This window comes from Penicillium arizonense, assembly GCF_001773325.1.
Source record: "Penicillium arizonense strain CBS 141311 chromosome Unknown PENARI_contig002, whole genome shotgun sequence".
Lineage (NCBI taxonomy): Eukaryota > Fungi > Ascomycota > Eurotiomycetes > Eurotiales > Aspergillaceae > Penicillium > Penicillium arizonense.
The window spans coordinates 932,022-949,506 of NW_019173279.1; the positions used below are offsets into that span (position 1 = coordinate 932,022).

Consider the following 17,485-nt stretch of genomic DNA (forward strand, 5'->3'; position numbering starts at 1 on the left):
ATCACATCACACACCTGAGACTGCATACAACCAAGCAATATGACTTTCTCTCAATCACCTGGCCCGCGCATTCTCGCTAATACTTTTGCAACTATCTTCGTCGCATTCGGTATCAATGCCATTCTACGTCCAGCCCAAGCACTCACCTTCTTCGAGTTCCAGCCCCCTACCTCTGCAGTGGACAAGCAGATGTTTGACAGTCTCATGGCAATCTACGGAGTCCGGGATATCTTCATGGGTGCTGCAATCTATGCAGCCGCATACTTTGGTACTCGTTCAGCTCTGGGCTGGATCTTGATTGCCGCTAGTAGTGTTGCATTTGCAGATGGTTTTGTTTGCTGGATGCATGGCCAGGGTGCATGGAATCACTGGGGATATGCGCCAATGATTACTATAGTTGGCAGCATGCTACTCGGGCTCTTTGACTGATGGCCAGGTACACGTGGAATGCAGCCCACACGCCAACCCAGTGAAACAAATTGTGATCGACTCCTGCGGTGTCTATTGCCACTGCTGAATCTCGCCAGCTCATGAAAAACCGGGTCCACCGTTGGGCAGGGAGAATGGTTCTTTTGCATGGCCTAAGCCATGGTATGCTAAGTAGGGTCAATTCAACCTCAGTCATCTTCAATCAACTTCAATGGACATTTGAAATGTAAAAATATGAAACTAGAGCATAGATTATACACAGAATCCGTAGTTATAACAGCAAATAAGAGCCGATGCACCTCTGTTGTCCGGACGTCATTTATAGGTCCACCACTATCGATAACCCGAAGGGCGCGCATCTGACCGCCTGTTCTAAGAAAAAAAGACTGCCCAATTCTCTTTGACTTTGACTTCCTCACCACCATATTACTTTACTACTAGCCTCCATGTCGTACAGTCAGGGACGCATGTAGGGCTCTCGCCACGCCCCGCGATGTCTCCCAAACAGAGGAAGAAGCCCTCCCGCAGAAAGCAAACCTCCGATTCCTCCTCCTCCGTGACGTCCCCCGTTTTAGCTACAACCAATTACCGCGAAATCCACCAGACAGAGGTCGAGGCCCTGCGCTCGATCTATGGCGATGACTTTGAAGAAGTTGAGAACAGGCGGTCGGCCTGGCAGGTGGGTTGTCACTTTATGGTGGGCTGTTTGGGGTCCCTCGTGCCACTAACTCATGCGCTCCAGCAAACTTCCGATGTGACATTTAAGCTTCACTTACGATCTTCCTCGAACCCTGATGTTCTCCTTGTGTTATTAGTCGAACTGCCCGCCACATATCCCAAAACAGTCCCCAATCTCTCGCCGGGAAACCTCGATGGCTTCCGCGATGGAGCGCGTTCCAGAATCCAAGATATACTCCGCAAAAAACCAAAAACTCTGCTCGGGAGTGAAATGATCTATGAACTCGCGGTATCGATTCAAGATGTTTTGGAGGATGTTGCCCAGGCACGCCTGCAGGACAAGGATCTTCCCAGTCTCGAAGAGGAGCGAATGGAGCAAGAGGCGGCCGCCCTTCAACGCGCAGACCTAGAAAAGCAAGAGGAGCTTCGCAAACAACAAGCTGCAGCTGCAGAGGAAGAGCGCGCCTTACAAGAAATGCTCCAAGACAAAATGCGACAACGAACCAAGGCCCGGATCATGCGAAGGAAAAGTCGCACTGGCGCCGACAGTGATGTCGATGACCTTGTGGAGAACACACCTGGGGCAATTTCCTTTGACCCTCCACTGCTCGTCAACGATACCGACGAGCAACCGCTGATCTTCCGCGCCGTCCATGGAAAAACCATGCTGCAATGCCAGCAGGGTAAGAAGACGTTCACAGTCAGGCCTGTGGTCTCCGAAAGCCGATGCCACGTTCCACAACTTATTTTGAAGGAGATTCTCCTCGACGAGAAGGGATCTGAGGGTTTAACATTCCGAGAGCAGATGCGGACCAGTGAGGATAAGTTGGAGGGCCTCAAGCGATTAAGACACCCGAACCTGGTTGAATTTGTAGGGTTCAAAATTAATCGCCCACTTGGCCATTTTGACTCACCCGATAATTCCTGGACCGTCTTCATGCTTTTGGAGTATGCAAACAAAGGATCTCTCGCCGAGCTCCTTGACATTGTGGGGACCGTGGCTGTCGACATGCTCCGTGGCTGGATGATTCAGCTACTCGAGGCTTTGGAGTTTTACCACCGCAATGGATTTGTCCATGGAAGCATCCAATGTAGTCGAGTATTGCTCTTCCGAACCCCTTCGGGTGGAACCATTGTGAAACTGCAATCTAGTGTCGAGGATGCTTTGCCTGAACCGCCTGGTGGGAAGCCATCTTTGACCGCATCCAAGTCGCCGCTTTGGCTTCCTCCAGAGCTGACGCAGGACAATTCAACACCCACCATGAAGACTGACGTTTGGGATCTTGGAATTGTGCTGCTCCAGATGGGGTTCGGGAAAGATGTCCTCCTGAGGTACACCTCCGCTAACCAGTTGATGGTGTCAATGGGACTCTCCCCGCCACTGCAAGATTTGCTCCGTGAATTCTTCCGCCCAGACCCTAGAAAGCGTCCAACTGCCTTCCAACTGCAACCGTCTGAGTTCTTCCGAGTGGATGCCCCTTTGAAAATGCGGGATAGAGGGTCAAACTCTGTGTCCCTCCAGAGAAGGCCCCGGCTCGACTCTTTTGGGGCTACACCGGTCTTCTCACGGTACCACCAAGACTTTGATGAGGCAGGTCAGCTAGGCCGTGGCGGTTATGGGCAGGTAGTGAAAGCACGGAACAAGCTCGATGGTCGGTTATATGCTGTGAAGAAGATATCTCAAACTTCTGCTGCGGCTTTGAAAGATACTCTTTCTGAAACCATGTTACTATCGCGACTGAACCATCCATATGTTGTCCGGTACTACACTGCCTGGCTAGAAGAAGATTTCAATCACATTGAGGAAGAGGCTATGTCCTCCACTGAAGGTGACCCATTTGCTAGTCAGGACCACCGCGGATTTAGCACAGGAGGCCTCGATTTCATCAGCTCCAGTGGATATCCGAAGATCGAGTTTGCCCATTCGGACAGTGATGATGACAACGAAGGAACGTTATCCGATCATGCTCATGCTGAGACATCTCAGATTTACCGGGCCAATCACACTGAAACTGACAGTGAAGATGAAGCCGCCGAGCTCAGCCATGCGAGATCTGGATCTTATGGCCGACCTGTTTTGACTACGCTCTACATCCAAATGGAGTACTGCGAGAAACATGTGAGTGCTCTATTCTATTACTCGCTTAATATCTTAGACTAACGTTCTCAAGACCTTGCGAGATTTGATCAGGAATGGATTATACGATGACGTTGATCGTTCGTGGCGTCTTTTCCGGCAAATTCTCGATGGCCTCAGCCACATCCATAGCCACGGCATCATACATCGTGATCTGAAGCCGGATAACATTTTCATTGATGTTGCTAATAATCCTCGCATTGGTGATTTTGGACTCGCTACAAGCGGTCAATTCACTACTGGTGTTCGTTCATCTGCAGCGGCGGACTTCGAAGGGGATTTCACTCGCAGTCTTGGAACGACCTACTATGTTGCACCAGAGATGAAATCGGTTGTATCGGGACATTACAACGAGAAAGTCGATGTGAGTATTCAATATTCTTGGTATTTGTATACAAATGCTGACGCTGTATAGATGTTCTCGCTTGGTGTTATCTTCTTTGAGATGTGTCACCCATTGCCTACCGGTATGGAACGTGACCAGACTCTCAGAGAGATCAGAGAAAAAAACCACACCCTTCCGCCCACTTTCCAGCAGTCTGATAAGGTGGTTCAAGGCCAAATTGTTGAATCTCTGTTAAGCCATACCCCGAGTGAACGTCCCACAGCCGCGGAGCTTCTCTCAAGTGGAAGAATTCCACTTCAGGTTGAGGAAGAGACATTCAGACGGGCCATTGTGCATCTACTTTCAGATCCCAATTCTCCCGATTACAAGAAGATTTTATCGGCAATTTTCTCCCAGTCACCCAAGAAATTCGAGGATATCGCCTGGGACATAGACTCGCATGGGGCACCTGCAGCCAATGAATTGCTTGTCCAGGGTCTGGTCAAGAAGAAATTGACCTCGATCTTCCGGAGACATGGCGCCGTGGAGTCCCAACGGCAAATGATTTTCCCTCGATCCCAGCATTACAGTACTGCCCCTGTTGCACGCCTGCTGGATGCATCTGGCAATCTCTTACAGCTGCCATTCGACCTCACAGTTCCGAATGCACGAGCGATCCCTAGACAAGATCTCTCACTGGAGAAGACGTTTGCATTTGGCACGGTCTACCGGGAGTCTACTCATGGCAGCGAACCACGGAAGCACGGTGAGGTGGACTTTGACATTGTTTCCCACAATACCTTGGATTTGGCCCTGAAAGAGGCGGAAGTTATCAAGGTTCTGGACGAGATCATTGAAGAATTTCCGCCTTTGCGTTCTTCTCCGATGTGCTTCCTTATCAACCACTCTGATTTGCTCCAACTTATCATGGAATTCTGTCGTGTCACACCTTCCCAAATTCCACTGGCCAAGGAGACTATCAGCAAACTGAATGTTGGCAAATGGACAATGCAAAAGCTTCGAAGTGAGCTTCGGTCTCCGGCCATTGGTGTTGCTTCGACGTCGCTGGATGACCTTGCTCGATTTGACTTCAGAGGTATGTCATTGTTTGATTGAGAGTAGAGTCAATAGGCTAACATAAATTGTGCAGGATCTTTGAACGAGACACAACGTAGGCTGCAAAGCATTATGGAAGGAACTGAATACGTCGAACGGATCGCACCGATATTCGCTCGCTTGAACGTGCTGATGACCTACCTGCAAAGCTTCGGTATTAAGCGCAAGGTCTACATCAATCCTCTCAGCAGTCTTCATGATAAGTTTTATGGTGGTAGCATCCTGTTCCAATGCGTCTTCGACAGCAAACGACGAGATGTGTTCGCCGCAGGAGGAAGATATGATGGCTTGATCCAGGAATTCTCGCCCAAGGTCCTGTCTAGTCGTCCCCAAGCGCATGCGGTTGGATTCAACCTCAGTTCGGATCGCCTTAGCTCTTCGATGATTGATTACCTGAAAGCCAAGGCTCCACCAAAAGAGACTGAATCTGGCGCTGAGCTGTACTGGGGAGACCGTCGGGTAAATACCATTCTGCATCCGCCGTGTCAGTCCTTACTAATGTCATTAGTGTGATGTACTCGTCGCCAGCTTCGATGCAGATGTCCTCCGCTCGACCGGAGTAAAGCTCATTGAAGAACTCTGGTCAAACGACATTAGCGCGGAGCTCGCAGTTGATGCCTCGTCCCTCGAGGAACTGATGGCCAAACACAAAGACTCCAATCACCGATGGATTGTAATTGCCAAGCAGGACAGCAAGGACCGTGGATTCAAAGTTCGAAACCTCATGCGCAAAGAGGAATTCGATATCCGCACCACCGAGCTTGTACCATGGCTTCGATCAGAAGTGCAAGCGCGCCACCAACGCGAGGGCACTGCTGACTTACGCCAGCCCCGTCAATCAAGCACGCAAGAAGCCCTCGCCTCTCAAGAACGGGCAAATGATGTACGCATCCTTACGCCACAACATCGAAGCAAGAAGACAAACAGAAGGAACATCGTCGAGCTAGGTACGTCTATGAACCAATCACATGTCCGACAAAGTATATTATACTAACCTTTTCTAATACAGCCCTACAACGCTCACGCGACATCGCCGAAAACGCCCGCAACGGCCCAATAGCTGCAATCGACACCCGCGACGACGTCCTAGACGCCATCCGAAACACGCGTCTCTCCGACGCCGAGAGCTGGCGCAGCGTAATCCAAAACGCGCCACTGACCGAACGCAAATATCTCAGTCAAGTGTACGAACTACTAACTGACCTGGCACTTGAGAACCGCACAAACGACAGCACGGAAAGGTTCACGAACGCTTTCATTTTCAATTACCGCACCGGCTCCTGCGTGTACTACGATCTCGGCCCGAGCGAGAAATGAATTTACGACTGATTGTTTTCGCGGATGAGAAGACAAGGTAGGATATGGAAGGATAGGATAGGAAAGGGAAAGAAAGGAGGGAGGGGAATTTGCATTGGCCTCGTATGGAATGGGGCTGTATTGGGTGTTCTAAGTTTGCATTTTGCTTTATGGGTGGAATTCTTGTTCATTTTATTTGACCACACACTATATCTCCTCTCAATGCCCTGTTTAGCGAGTGCTAGGGATGATACCCCACCAGTTGATGTGTGATGTGTGTGATATGTTGCGAAGTGATGAGATGAATGATGCGAGAAAGATTTATGAATATCCAGCATGAAGGTTGTGCGCGGAGAAAAGGGAATGATTTTTTGCCAGGAGGTATCGCTGTTATTGTACATTGAAGAAATCACAAACATCATGAATTATTTGTCGAGCATGCTGGATATAGCCCGATTAGTCGCTGTCTTCGTCGCTGCCGTAGGCTACCAACGGTCCACCGGCCGCTTTGGGTGCTGCAGCAGTCGTCACAGTTCCACCATTCAGACCACGGAGTGCTGCCACAGCTGAGCTAGAGAAGATGCCGCCGTTTTGCTGCTCGTACTGCGGCTGCGCGGGAATTGCAGCGGGTTCGATCATCAGTGGCTGTTCTGGTGCTTCCAGCTGTGCGATTTCCTGGGTTGACTCCTCCAATTGACGGGTCCTGGCATGCCACACATCATCGGGAACGTCGTAGCCCTGTAGTCCAAAGCTTCCTTCGATCTTCTTGCGCTTCTTTGCCTCGGGATCGCGGCCTTCGATCTCGGCCACAAATGCTGCGGGGAGAGCTCGGCGGACGGCCTCGGCGGCCTGTTCCTCTAACCGGCGAGCTTCGCGTTTCTGAGCCATGGGATTCGGGTCAACCGTTGCCCAGCGGACGTTGATAATTTCCTCACTGGAAGGGGGTTAGTACATTGGTAAACAGTGATAATATGGAAGATATCGGGTGAAACATACTGGTCTAAGCTTTGCCGAGACATTGCTTCCTTTGCAAACTGTGCATTGGCTTCGTTTGTATCTAGTATGTTGTTAGTACGGACAGTCCAATTACTGCCACACCATAGGATAATGGGGAGAATAAAATAAGACAGGACACTTACAGGTAACGAATGCCACACCTCTTCCAGTCAACACACGGATGCGCTGTAGACATAGTTAGCATGATATTCGGATGTCATTTAGACGAGCAAACGTACATCGATCTGACCCCATTCCGCGAAATGGCGGGAAACAACTTCTTCGATATCATCTGTGACGTGAATACGACCAACGTAAAGCGTCCGATTTTGGCTTCGAGAAGTTAGCAACGCTAGCCGGAATTTGTAACAAGGATCCTGCAACTGACCGAGAAAATGATCCAACACCAGACATATCTTCTTTGTAATCGCTGTGACGGTCTCGGCCTGTTGTCGAGTCAGTAACCTATCCTCAAAAACCACACGAAATCGAAATCGATACTGACCGAAACAGTCTGTATTGGGGTTGAACTAGAAGCACGATCAGTAAGAAACAAGCCATTCAAAAAGAGATCCAAGGAAGCCTTACTAAGTCATGAATTGTGGGCAGACGATGCAAATACTCGCACTCTGGGCCCTTGACACAAGTCCCCCAAGCAAAATGCGTGCTAAAGATGAGAATCAGCAAGAGTCCATTGCGGCGCACGCAAGGCACGACAGTGGAAGATAAAAACCCACCAGAAGAAAGAGCCGGGTACTCGGTCAGCGCGCGTGTACCCACTATCCCTCGCAATATTACAACGACCAGGCGCAGGCTTAGAAAGCCCGTACTTGTCATCATTATCGCTGCCGCTCTTGTTGTACCAGATATTGTAGTCACCGCCTGAAGCAGCCGCAGGCTCAGATTTCGGGGCGGTAGACGGATCAGCCTGGACTCGAGCAGGGCGCTTCTTGCGACGAATGATCTTCTTTGTCTTTTTCACGGGCTCGAGTTGTCCGTCGGCTGCTGTCGCGCCTCCGGCGCCGGTTGTTGCCACGACCATTTCTTCGGTGGTGGGTTCCACGGGTTCCGGGTTGGTGTTTGATACGGGCGCTGAGGGCGCCTCGGCAATGGATGTGTCTGCCATCGCTGTTGGTGTGTGAATTGGGGGGAGTTGGCGGTGTTGAGCTTCGAGAGCTTTAGAAAATCGACGGGCAGTTGATGCGATTACATAAGGCTTGGCGGGTGCGGGATTTCGTTTTTGGTCGAAAAGATGCAAAGTGCCACTTTTTGATATTCTGTTCTCTGTCTCGATTCTTGCTTTCTTCGTGCTGCAATCCGGCAGATCATTCTTTGCTCTTTGACTGAGAGAGTGCCAGAGAAATTTCTAGTGATTTTGCGGGCGTCAAGCCTCAGAAACCGCCAACATGGTGAACATCACAGAGAAGATCAAGGAGTATGTTTCTCGGACTACGGCTTATTCCAGTGATCCATTTTGCTGATCTGTTTGTTGTACTACAGGATTGAGGATGAGATGCGTCGGACGCAGAGTAAGTGGCCTATCCCCAGATATCAACATATATCACCCCGCTAACCAATGCCCCGCAGAGAACAAGGCCACAGGTAAGATGAGCTCTGGCTATTCAGAGAGCATTTGATCTAACGTTTCGAAGAATACCATCTGGGTCTATTGAAAGGGTACATTCCGCCCCGAAACTCTGATTCGTATTCGAGCTAACAATATCACCAGAAAACTTGCCCGTCTAAGAGCCCAGCTCCTGGAGCCAGCAGCCGGTGCCGGCTCTGGCGGTGGCATGGGATTCGATGTCAGCAAGAGCGGTGATGCACGTGTAGCTCTTGTCGGCTTTCCCTCCGTCGGAAAGTCCACGTTCTTGTCCAAGATCACCAAGACAAAGAGTGAGGCTGCCGCCTACTCTTTCACCACGCTGACAGCTATCCCCGGTGTGCTGGAGTACGGCGGTGCCGAGATCCAGATTCTGGATTTGCCCGGTATCATCGAAGGTGCCTCGGAGGGCAAGGGACGTGGTCGACAGGTTATCTCTGCTGCGAAGGTGCGTTTGATATCTCCTCTCATCATGGCGAAATGCTGACAATATTGGTGTGTGTCACAGACTAGTGACTTGATTCTGATGATTCTGGATGCTACAAAGCGTGCCGAACAGCGAGCCCTGCTCGAGGCTGAGTTGGATGCCGTGGGCATTCGGCTGAACAAGGAGCCACCGTATGACATCCATTTCTCATCTGAATCTTTGACAAAGACCCTGGTACTAACACAGTTCTAGTAATATCTACCTGAAAGCCAAGAAGGCCGGCGGCATGAAGATCACTTTCTCAACACCCCCAAAGAACCTAGACGAAAAGATGATTTACAATGTGCTCCGCGATTACAAGATCCTCAACTGTGAAGTGTTGGTGCGAGATGAGAATGGTACGAATCCCCTGCCACGTGAATTATATTTTATCATTCTGTACTAACTTCAGAATTGCAGCTACTATCGACGACTTTATCGACGTGATCATGAAGGATCACCGCAAGTACATCCGCTGGTAAGAATTACACCAATCACAAACACCACACGTGCACCCACTAACCATTTCTATCAGTCTCTACGTCTACAACAAGGTCGATAGTATCGGTCTCGAATTCCTCGACGCCCTCGCCCGCGAACCTTACACAGCCGTGATGAGTTGTGAACTGGATCTAGGCGTGCAAGATGTTGTCGAGCGGATCTGGAAAGAACTGAGATTGATGCGTCTCTACACAAAAAAGTATGCATCACCAGCCCCCTTACGAGTCTTAAGATTTTATCATCTGTTTAACGGAACTAACTATGGTCCACCTACAGGAAGGGCGAAGAACCAAACTTCGACGAGGCACTCATCGTCCGCAGAGACTCCACTATCGAAGATGTGTGTGACCAGATCCATCGCACGATCAAGGAAACGTTCAAGTATGCGATGGTATGGGGAGCCAGTGCGAGACATGTGCCGCAGCGAGTGGGATTGGGACACATGGTAGCAGACGAGGATGTGATATCGATCGTGGCGAAGTAAATTTATGTTGAGCTTGAAAGGCGACGATAAAAATGTTGGTACGATTACAATAAAAAGCTTAAGATGTGAACAATGACATCTCAAGTATGAAGTATGGTTTAACGTTAACGTTGTTGATTTGATAGAACCATGAAGCTATGAACAAAATATAAGAACCTGAAAATATTCACCCAAAACCAAATTGAATACCCGAGCCAACTCCCTCACACGTTATGAAATTTAAACAGCACCAGCGGCGGCGGCAGCAGCAGCGGCAGCAATGTTCTGCTGGCCGATGGTAGGCTGGACGCCGACACGCTCGTTGGGGAGCAGGTCAACCAGCAGGGGGCTGGGACGGCTGTCACGCTGGGGGTAGAGACCAGCCTGGCTGTTCTTGTACTTCAGAACGCTGTCGAGGTAGATGTCGAAGAGGTAAGAGGAATCGAGGGGACCGCCCTTGGCCTCGGGGTGGAACTGGGTGCTGAAGATGGGACGGGACTTGTGGATCATGCCCTCGTTGCTCTGGTCGTTGAGGTTGACGAAGTAGGGCTTCCAGTCGGAAGGCAAGGTGGAAGCATCAACGGCGTAACCGTGGTTCTGGGAAGTGATGTGGCAGCGGCCAGTGCTGAGGTCCAGAGCGGGAATGTTGTGAGCCCGGTTTCCGTACTTCAGCTTGATGGTGCTGGCGCCGGCGGCCAGAGCCAGGAGCTGGTGACCCAGGCAGATACCGAAGATGGGGATCTGCGAGGTCTCCATCAGACGTTGGAGGTGATAGACGGAGTCCTGGCAGTGGGTTGGGTCTCCGGGGCCGTTGGAGATGAACACACCATCGAAGTGGTGGGCGACCTTGTGGATGGGGTAGTCGAAGGGGAAGACAGTGACACTGGAGCCACGGTTGACGAGGCTGCGCAGAATGTTCTCCTTGACACCGCAGTCCAGGACGGCAACGTGGGACTGGGGGTCCGCAGCGCTGATGTGGAAGGGCTGCTTGGTGCTGACCTGGCGGACCAAGTGGATTTGCTCAGGGTCAGTGAAGGCCTCGTCCTCGTTGGCATCGTACTCCTCGCCAACGGTGATACGGGCCAGAGAAGAACCTTGCTCACGGAGGTAGGTGACAATGGCACGGGTATCGACACCAGAGATGGCAGGAACACCCTCACGGGCACACCACTCTCCCAGACTCTCAACGGCAGTCCAGTGACTGTACTGCTCGGCCACATCGGCAACAACAACACCAGCAGCCTGGAGATTGGGCGACTCAAAATACTTCAACAGACCATTGGGGTCCTTCTCAGCGGAGGGGACACCGTAGTTGCCAATCAGAGGCTGGGTGAAAACCAGGATCTGACCACGGTAGGAAGGGTCAGTCAGGGACTCGGGGTATCCGACCAGCGAGGTGGTGAAGACAGCCTCGCCGGAGATGTTGGAGCGAGCACCAAAAGACTTTCCGCTAAAGATAGGGCCATCACGAATGGTGAAAGTGGCAGGCTCCATGGCCGCACGCTGACGCACAGTAGCCATGAAGCGGACCTGAGCAGGACGCTTCATGGAGGCGAAAGCAGCGGCCCGAGGGGGCATTGCCTTGAAGAGATTGAAGATCATTTTTATGTATAGAAATTGAGTTGTGTAGAAAGCGAGAGGCTATTCAGTTGATGTTGGCTTTCCAGAGGTGGTCCGAGATGTAGTCCTGGGAGGTGAAGATCGAAGGTGCCAAACACATAAGCGCGACTGAAAAAGTAGCAGTCAGGATATGGTAGAAAAATGGAGGGTTGCTATTTAGCGAAACATGGGGAAGTTTGGAGTTGAGACTTGACGAAGTTCGGAGAGGGAGAAAAGTGGAAAGAAACGAGGATTTTCACCTTTGACTCAGCGGACACGTGCTTTCACCGACTTTGCCGGATTCAGCCAATCAGAGGTGGGCAAATTCCGCTATCGGCACTGTTATGTAACGATCGACCACAATCCACAATGATATCAGAGATAGACAGGGACCAATACACGATTGAAACAGAAAGAGAAAAGAAAGAGATACCGAGAGAGGATACTCGCTTTTATATGCGAAAAGAAGCCATTGTGCGCTATCTACACCGCACTGTGGAAACATGCAGTAGCTAATGCACTCCACTGGATACTTCGGACTCGAAAATGGCAGTTTTAGACACGTTCCAGCCATATCAGCAAATAGGGTTGTGTCACTTGCTAGGGATCTTTGTGTTAGGGTAGCCATAAGACTCGAAGCAACGTTGATCAAAGGCAACCCTACGGTAGATTAATTAGATGGGAGATATATAAGAAGGCAATTAGCATGCAAATAATGATCCGGCAGACGCCTTGGATGTGAATTAACGTCAGCTATGATCACCTCGCGATATATACTTTGGGCCCTGGCATGCATGCCTGCGGCAACTTTTGGCCGGTCCATCTTCACATTGTTTGGCACTCAGACTCCTCTCCACGCTCAACCCGACTGTGATGGGACTGGAATTGTCGACCCAGACAGCCATTGCAATGGCACCGGAATCGTGGATGATCCAGCCCCGCATGGACGAGAAGGCTTCAAGTTTGAGAACCCTTCCACCAAGTGCAAATATGTGTCCCAGATGCACATCTGGGACTCCTTCAAACACCTGGAGAAGGACATGAGCAAGCTGTTCACGCTGATCCATAAAAATGTGGCCTTCACCGTCGTCGGGCACCACCCGATCGCCGGCCGCTATCACGACCTAATGCACTTTTACGTCAACGCCCTGCGTCGGGTCAGCATGTTGTTTATTGACCATGCAGATCTGTTTGAGATCCACCCGCAGCACATCTATGGCGGATGTAACAGTGAATGGTCGGTGGAGGAAATCCAATTCAAGGGCGTGATGAACTCCGGTGGGGACGGATATCTTCCGAGCTCAACCGCATTGCTGACTGGTCACAGGCGAGAAATTCGATATCATCAACGTATGGTTCACTCGGTGGTATGAAGGCCAGATGGTTGAGATCCGTACGTACATCGACGCACCGATGATCATGGATGCGCTGCATAAGAACGAGATTTGGTGGAATGGCACGACTCTGCGGGACAACCTGCTCTACATGCCGGGGCCAGCGGGGATGCCCGATCTCAAGGAAGTCGAACAGCTGTTGGGATATCCCAATGGCAGCAAATATAAGGACTGAAGATGAAGACAAAGATGAAACGAGGGGGATTTATAGTCTAAATTGCTTGGCGGCAACCAATCTTCTTCACCTCCGCAATGTTCCCCGTAGTTCTCCAACTATGTCCGAGTCTACGCCTCGTAAGCGCTCTCGTCTCGCCTGCACTTCGTGCCAGTCACGGAAGCGCAAATGCTCAGGTGGACATCCCTGCAGCACTTGCGCCCAAACTGGCGGGGAATGTCAATACAGCGCGCGCAAGAAACGCGCCAGATCCCATAGTCTGTACCGAGCGAGGCTGTCGCTCGACGAACGTCCAGATGGCTGGCCCAATTCCCTTCCAGACCCCAGCGCCGCTAGCAGCGCAACTCAGTCGTCTGCCATTCACGGCGATTCCGACGTGACCCATTCCATGGCGAACTCCGGAGCCGCGTTCGTTCGCAAACTCGGGTTACGAGTTGACCCTGCGCGTGCACCGCGATTGCACTTGTTCGCGTGGAACGTGGGTGAGAGGCGTATGGCGCCAACAGTGTCATCATCGCTCCCCTCATTGCGTACTACGGCGTCTGCACCGACAACCATCACCAATATCGTTTCACCGGAAGAGATGCGGCGGCTAGCAACAATCTACTTCGAGAAAGTCGACCTATGCTATGCTTTCCTGGATCGCAAGAAAGTGTTCACTGGAATCACAAAGCGTTGGGAATCCTCACCATCTCCCATCGACACAGAACACCCATACGATGCCGTTCTATGCGGCGTCGCAGCATTCGGGTATTTATTCTCGCGGCGCGAGATCATATCCCAAGAACTACGACTCATTGAAACGGCACGCAACATCTTAGACAAGAGCGTACTTGCTGCAGAAACACCATCAGTCGACACAGTGACCGGCTGGGTTCTACGCGCCGCCTATCTCCGCATGACAGCTTCACCACACGCAGCATGGATGGCCAGCTGCACCCTGATGCATCTCATCGAAGCCGCAGGTCTGCACCTGCAAACCCCAGACCCAGAAACAGCAGGTCTCCTCCCGACCTCGCCAGCTGAAACACACACCAGCTCAGACAGCACAGACACACAGTCATCCAATGACCCAGAGACCCGCCGTCGACTCTTCGGCATGGCTCGTCATCTCAACACGTGGACCTCCTTCGATCTAGGCCGCTCGCGGGTCATCCTCCACGGCGCAACAGCCCTCTCCCAACCCTCGACATCAACCCCAACCCCAGTACATCCCCATTCCCAAACACAAACCCAAATCCAAGCACCAGCACCAAACCAAACACGACGCAACCACCCCCGCGCCGACCTCTTCCACCTCCTCCCCCTATCAGAAAGCCTAGACCCAACAAACACACCGGACCTCCATACTGCCCTAAAACAAGTCCTCTCCCTAACATACACAGAGCCAAGCCTAATCCTAGTGCAAAGCAACTTAATGCTCTGCATCTACCGCCGACTCCGCGCCCAATCCACCTCCCAATCCCCATCCCCATCCCAATCCACCTCCACCTCCACAATCCCCCCGAACCTCCTCTCGAAAATCCTAACGCTAGCCTCCCGCAGCCTCCGCGCCGCAAGAGAAATGGTAGCGCAAGCCTGTCCCTGGCACCAAGTCGCCAACGTCCCCTTCCAAGTTGTATGCTCACTACTGGCAATTGATAACCGGCCCGCGTTGGCTTTGCTGGGTGATGCTATGCGCACGCTTAGGGAGGTTATGGCTGCTTATGATACAGCTTCTATGCGGGAGGCGTATTCGACGGCTTATTTGCTTGTTGCGTTGCATCAGCGACGGAAGGAGGATGATACTAGGGCTCTGGCGGAGGTTTTGAGGGTTAATGCTTCGGATGTTGGGTGGGTTGATGGGGATGGGTTTGAGGGCGGTGGTGGTGGGAGTGGGGATATTGGGGGGGATGTGGTTGTTGATCAGGGCAATGGCCATGGACAGCAGATTCAACAGATTGGGAGTTCGACTCAGAATCCGACTCAGAATCAGAATCAGAATCAGGCGCTTGATGAGTCTGTGGCGCCGGTTTCTGATGCTGAGTTCTCGTGGCTAGGTGGTTTGATGATTGATATGCCTAGTTTGCAGAACTTCGATCTGGATCAATTTCTTATGACGGATGTGCCGTGGCCGTTACCTGAGATGGGGATTTGAATTGGATTGATATGATGGTAACGTTTTATGAATGATGGCATTAGAATCTTCTATATGTGCTATGGCTACAACAATAACGCCCAAATCCATGTTCATAAAATGCTTATGAAAACCATGAGTTACCCTTCGAACAAGAAATCATAAGTGAACAAGACAACGCTAGTCCAACATGTAATCTAATACGAGGTTTCATTCCTTCTTATCATGCACAGTCTTCAATGGCTTCGATCCAGTACCAGACGACCAAGCCACACGAGCGAGGCGCCACAATACCCAGAAGAAGCCGAGCGTGATAACCACACAGGTTCCCAGTTCGATATTCTTAGATCGGAACAAGCCTTCATCTTCGAGTCGCAGAACAGGGACCTCGATATCCTCTACAAGACGCTCTGATGTAGGCTGAAGCTGGTAGAACACAGTGCGTGGACCAAAAAGACCGTCCCAGCCTAGATTAGTGCGATCGAAGGGATTCACGCCCATCTTCGTTCCTTCTTCCGAGGTACATGCCCAGAATACGACTGGCCAGGGGACATATGCGGAGCGGTATCCTGTCTCTGATGGTGGGAGGTACCGGAGGTGCAGCGGGATTGTGACTGTCCAGTTTGAGGAATCAGATGGGTCGGCTGAGTCCTCGAGTGGAGTTGCCAGCTCAAAGAGCCAGTTTGAGCCCCAGCGGTTGACGACCCAGTCTGGGGCTTCGAGGTCCATCTCGCCTGCTAGAGCGCGGAGGGCTATCAGGTTATGGGACTCGAGGAAGAGATTGTCTGTTGTTCTGAGCTGGTATTGGTCTCCGAAGATGGTGGAAGGGAGGGTTAGATATGTGTGGAGTGCACAGGTTGCCTCGCTTGAGGCAGGTGGTCGTTTCAGAGATGAACGGGGCATTGAGATGGACATTGTTGGATGTAGACCTGTTGGGGGAGTGAATGAGACTGTGTAGCTAGCGGGCTCGAGGAGAGGTTGGTGTCGGGAGGGGAATGAGAACATGGTTGGTTCTGCATGAGCGTTAGTCGAGCTGTTCCGTAGCATTCATGGGTAAATATGGAGGCGTTCAACTGCCGAGGACATACTTAGTTTCTTGTCCTCTCCAACAACAGCCAAAAGGCCACCCATCTTAATCTCCTCAGGCTCAAGCCCCGGCTCGGCACCCAAAATACCGATCTCAAGCTGATCCGCAGCAGAAGCAGGCTTATCGAGCTTCTCTGTCCAGCCACCTTTAGGGGAGCTGGTCCAGAGACCGGAGACAGTCAGGGCATGTGAAATGCTATCATAATCGATATCCACGGAGTCCGAGGAGAGAAGCGAATCGGCACGAGCGCGACACTCGGTAGCATCTCCGCTCTGAGTACAGATTGAATCCCGTATCCATTTGTTGAGAGATTGTAGTGACTCAAGGCGAGTATGGTATTGAAAGGAAGCCGATGAAGCGAATCTCGTCGAGAGAAGCGGGGGTGTAATGAAGGATTCCTGTACAGCGTATGGGAGTTAGTTCAATCACATAGCCAAAACAAGAACAAGACAAAGCTCCTGGATAGCGCCAACATACCTCTGGTTTCGAACAATCCTTATATTGAGCACCTTCTCCAGGTCCAACGACCGTGCGGAGCAGCGAGCACAATGACTCCCTATGACGAAGTCAGCAACCACCCATCCGGCCGCTATAAGAATTAAGCTCACGGGGACTCATCTGCATTCAATGGGGTATAATGCACATGTAGACCGGGCGAAACCCTGCTGGCGAAAGGTGCGACGGCATCGTAGGACCGTTCGGAGGCCCAGCGGAGGTGGAGCTCATGGGATTGCTCGAGGATAGCGCGTAGCTAGACGCCACAGAAGAACAAGGAAGTCAGCAACTCTGTGTTTTTCTAAGTGCAGTTCATTGAGGCGATGGGCTTTGCTCACCTCTTTTGGGAGCTCGTCTAGTCCGACCGTGATGCGGTCCTCCCGCGCGGCGTCCAAGTCGCGGACAGATAGGGATTTGCTGGTTAGGACAGCTTGCTGGGGCTCGAAGGGCGCATTGATGCGCTGGATGTAGGTGATCCTTCGTTTCATGGTTGTATTTCGTAGTTGATTGCAGTGTTAGAGGGGAGAGTAAACAGACGTGACTTCTCCAAGGTGTTTCTCCGCATCTCAATCGGGTTAGGCTCGGTGCGTTATGGTCTCATCACAATTC

The 17,485-nt window shown here is 51.4% G+C and overlaps 8 protein-coding genes across 8 annotated transcripts; 5 read left to right on the forward strand and 3 right to left on the reverse strand.

Moving 5' to 3' along the window:
* Positions 1-39: 39 nt before the first annotated feature.
* PENARI_c002G08143 (DUF4267 domain-containing protein) lies at positions 40-429 on the forward strand (the record flags this gene model as incomplete). Its single annotated transcript, XM_022627706.1, has 1 exon — positions 40-429. One exon carries the CDS (start codon positions 40-42, stop codon positions 427-429), a length of 390 nt encoding a protein of 129 aa, XP_022492152.1.
* Positions 430-922: 493 nt separating this feature from the next.
* cpcC (putative protein kinase (Gcn2)) lies at positions 923-6,002 on the forward strand (the record flags this gene model as incomplete). The annotated part of the gene is made up of 7 exons (XM_022627485.1): positions 923-1,108; positions 1,172-3,226; positions 3,279-3,608; positions 3,660-4,665; positions 4,720-5,144; positions 5,194-5,632; positions 5,695-6,002. 7 exons carry the CDS (start codon positions 923-925, stop codon positions 6,000-6,002), a joined length of 4,749 nt encoding a protein of 1,582 aa, XP_022492399.1.
* A 435-nt stretch (positions 6,003-6,437) lies between these two features.
* On the reverse strand, positions 6,438-8,103 carry cwc2 (active spliceosome conformation promoter CWC2; the record flags this gene model as incomplete). Its single annotated transcript, XM_022627325.1, has 8 exons — positions 6,438-6,915; positions 6,978-7,038; positions 7,121-7,163; positions 7,217-7,310; positions 7,366-7,423; positions 7,483-7,507; positions 7,566-7,644; positions 7,715-8,103. The coding sequence occupies 8 exons, from the start codon at positions 8,101-8,103 to the stop codon at positions 6,438-6,440; spliced, it is 1,227 nt and encodes a 408-aa protein (XP_022492331.1).
* Positions 8,104-8,383: 280 nt separating this feature from the next.
* On the forward strand, positions 8,384-10,031 carry PENARI_c002G12147 (uncharacterized protein; the record flags this gene model as incomplete). The annotated part of the gene is made up of 10 exons (XM_022627973.1): positions 8,384-8,412; positions 8,478-8,506; positions 8,565-8,579; positions 8,630-8,654; positions 8,707-9,028; positions 9,089-9,198; positions 9,260-9,405; positions 9,467-9,524; positions 9,582-9,746; positions 9,824-10,031. The coding sequence occupies 10 exons, from the start codon at positions 8,384-8,386 to the stop codon at positions 10,029-10,031; spliced, it is 1,107 nt and encodes a 368-aa protein (XP_022492414.1).
* A 219-nt stretch (positions 10,032-10,250) lies between these two features.
* On the reverse strand, positions 10,251-11,612 carry cpa1 (carbamoyl-phosphate synthase (glutamine-hydrolyzing) CPA1; the record flags this gene model as incomplete). Its single annotated transcript, XM_022627703.1, has 1 exon — positions 10,251-11,612. The coding sequence occupies one exon, from the start codon at positions 11,610-11,612 to the stop codon at positions 10,251-10,253; it is 1,362 nt and encodes a 453-aa protein (XP_022492962.1).
* Positions 11,613-12,403: 791 nt separating this feature from the next.
* PENARI_c002G03381 (uncharacterized protein) lies at positions 12,404-13,178 on the forward strand (the record flags this gene model as incomplete). Its single annotated transcript, XM_022627365.1, has 2 exons — positions 12,404-12,887; positions 12,937-13,178. 2 exons carry the CDS (start codon positions 12,404-12,406, stop codon positions 13,176-13,178), a joined length of 726 nt encoding a protein of 241 aa, XP_022492710.1.
* Positions 13,179-13,278: 100 nt separating this feature from the next.
* On the forward strand, positions 13,279-15,315 carry PENARI_c002G10346 (putative C6 transcription factor; the record flags this gene model as incomplete). The annotated part of the gene is made up of 1 exon (XM_022627846.1): positions 13,279-15,315. The coding sequence occupies one exon, from the start codon at positions 13,279-13,281 to the stop codon at positions 15,313-15,315; it is 2,037 nt and encodes a 678-aa protein (XP_022492308.1).
* Positions 15,316-15,504: 189 nt separating this feature from the next.
* On the reverse strand, positions 15,505-17,364 carry PENARI_c002G00544 (uncharacterized protein; the record flags this gene model as incomplete). The annotated part of the gene is made up of 5 exons (XM_022627177.1): positions 15,505-16,307; positions 16,383-16,779; positions 16,859-16,937; positions 16,990-17,132; positions 17,215-17,364. The coding sequence occupies 5 exons, from the start codon at positions 17,362-17,364 to the stop codon at positions 15,505-15,507; spliced, it is 1,572 nt and encodes a 523-aa protein (XP_022492818.1).
* Between the last annotated feature and the right edge of the window lie 121 nt (positions 17,365-17,485).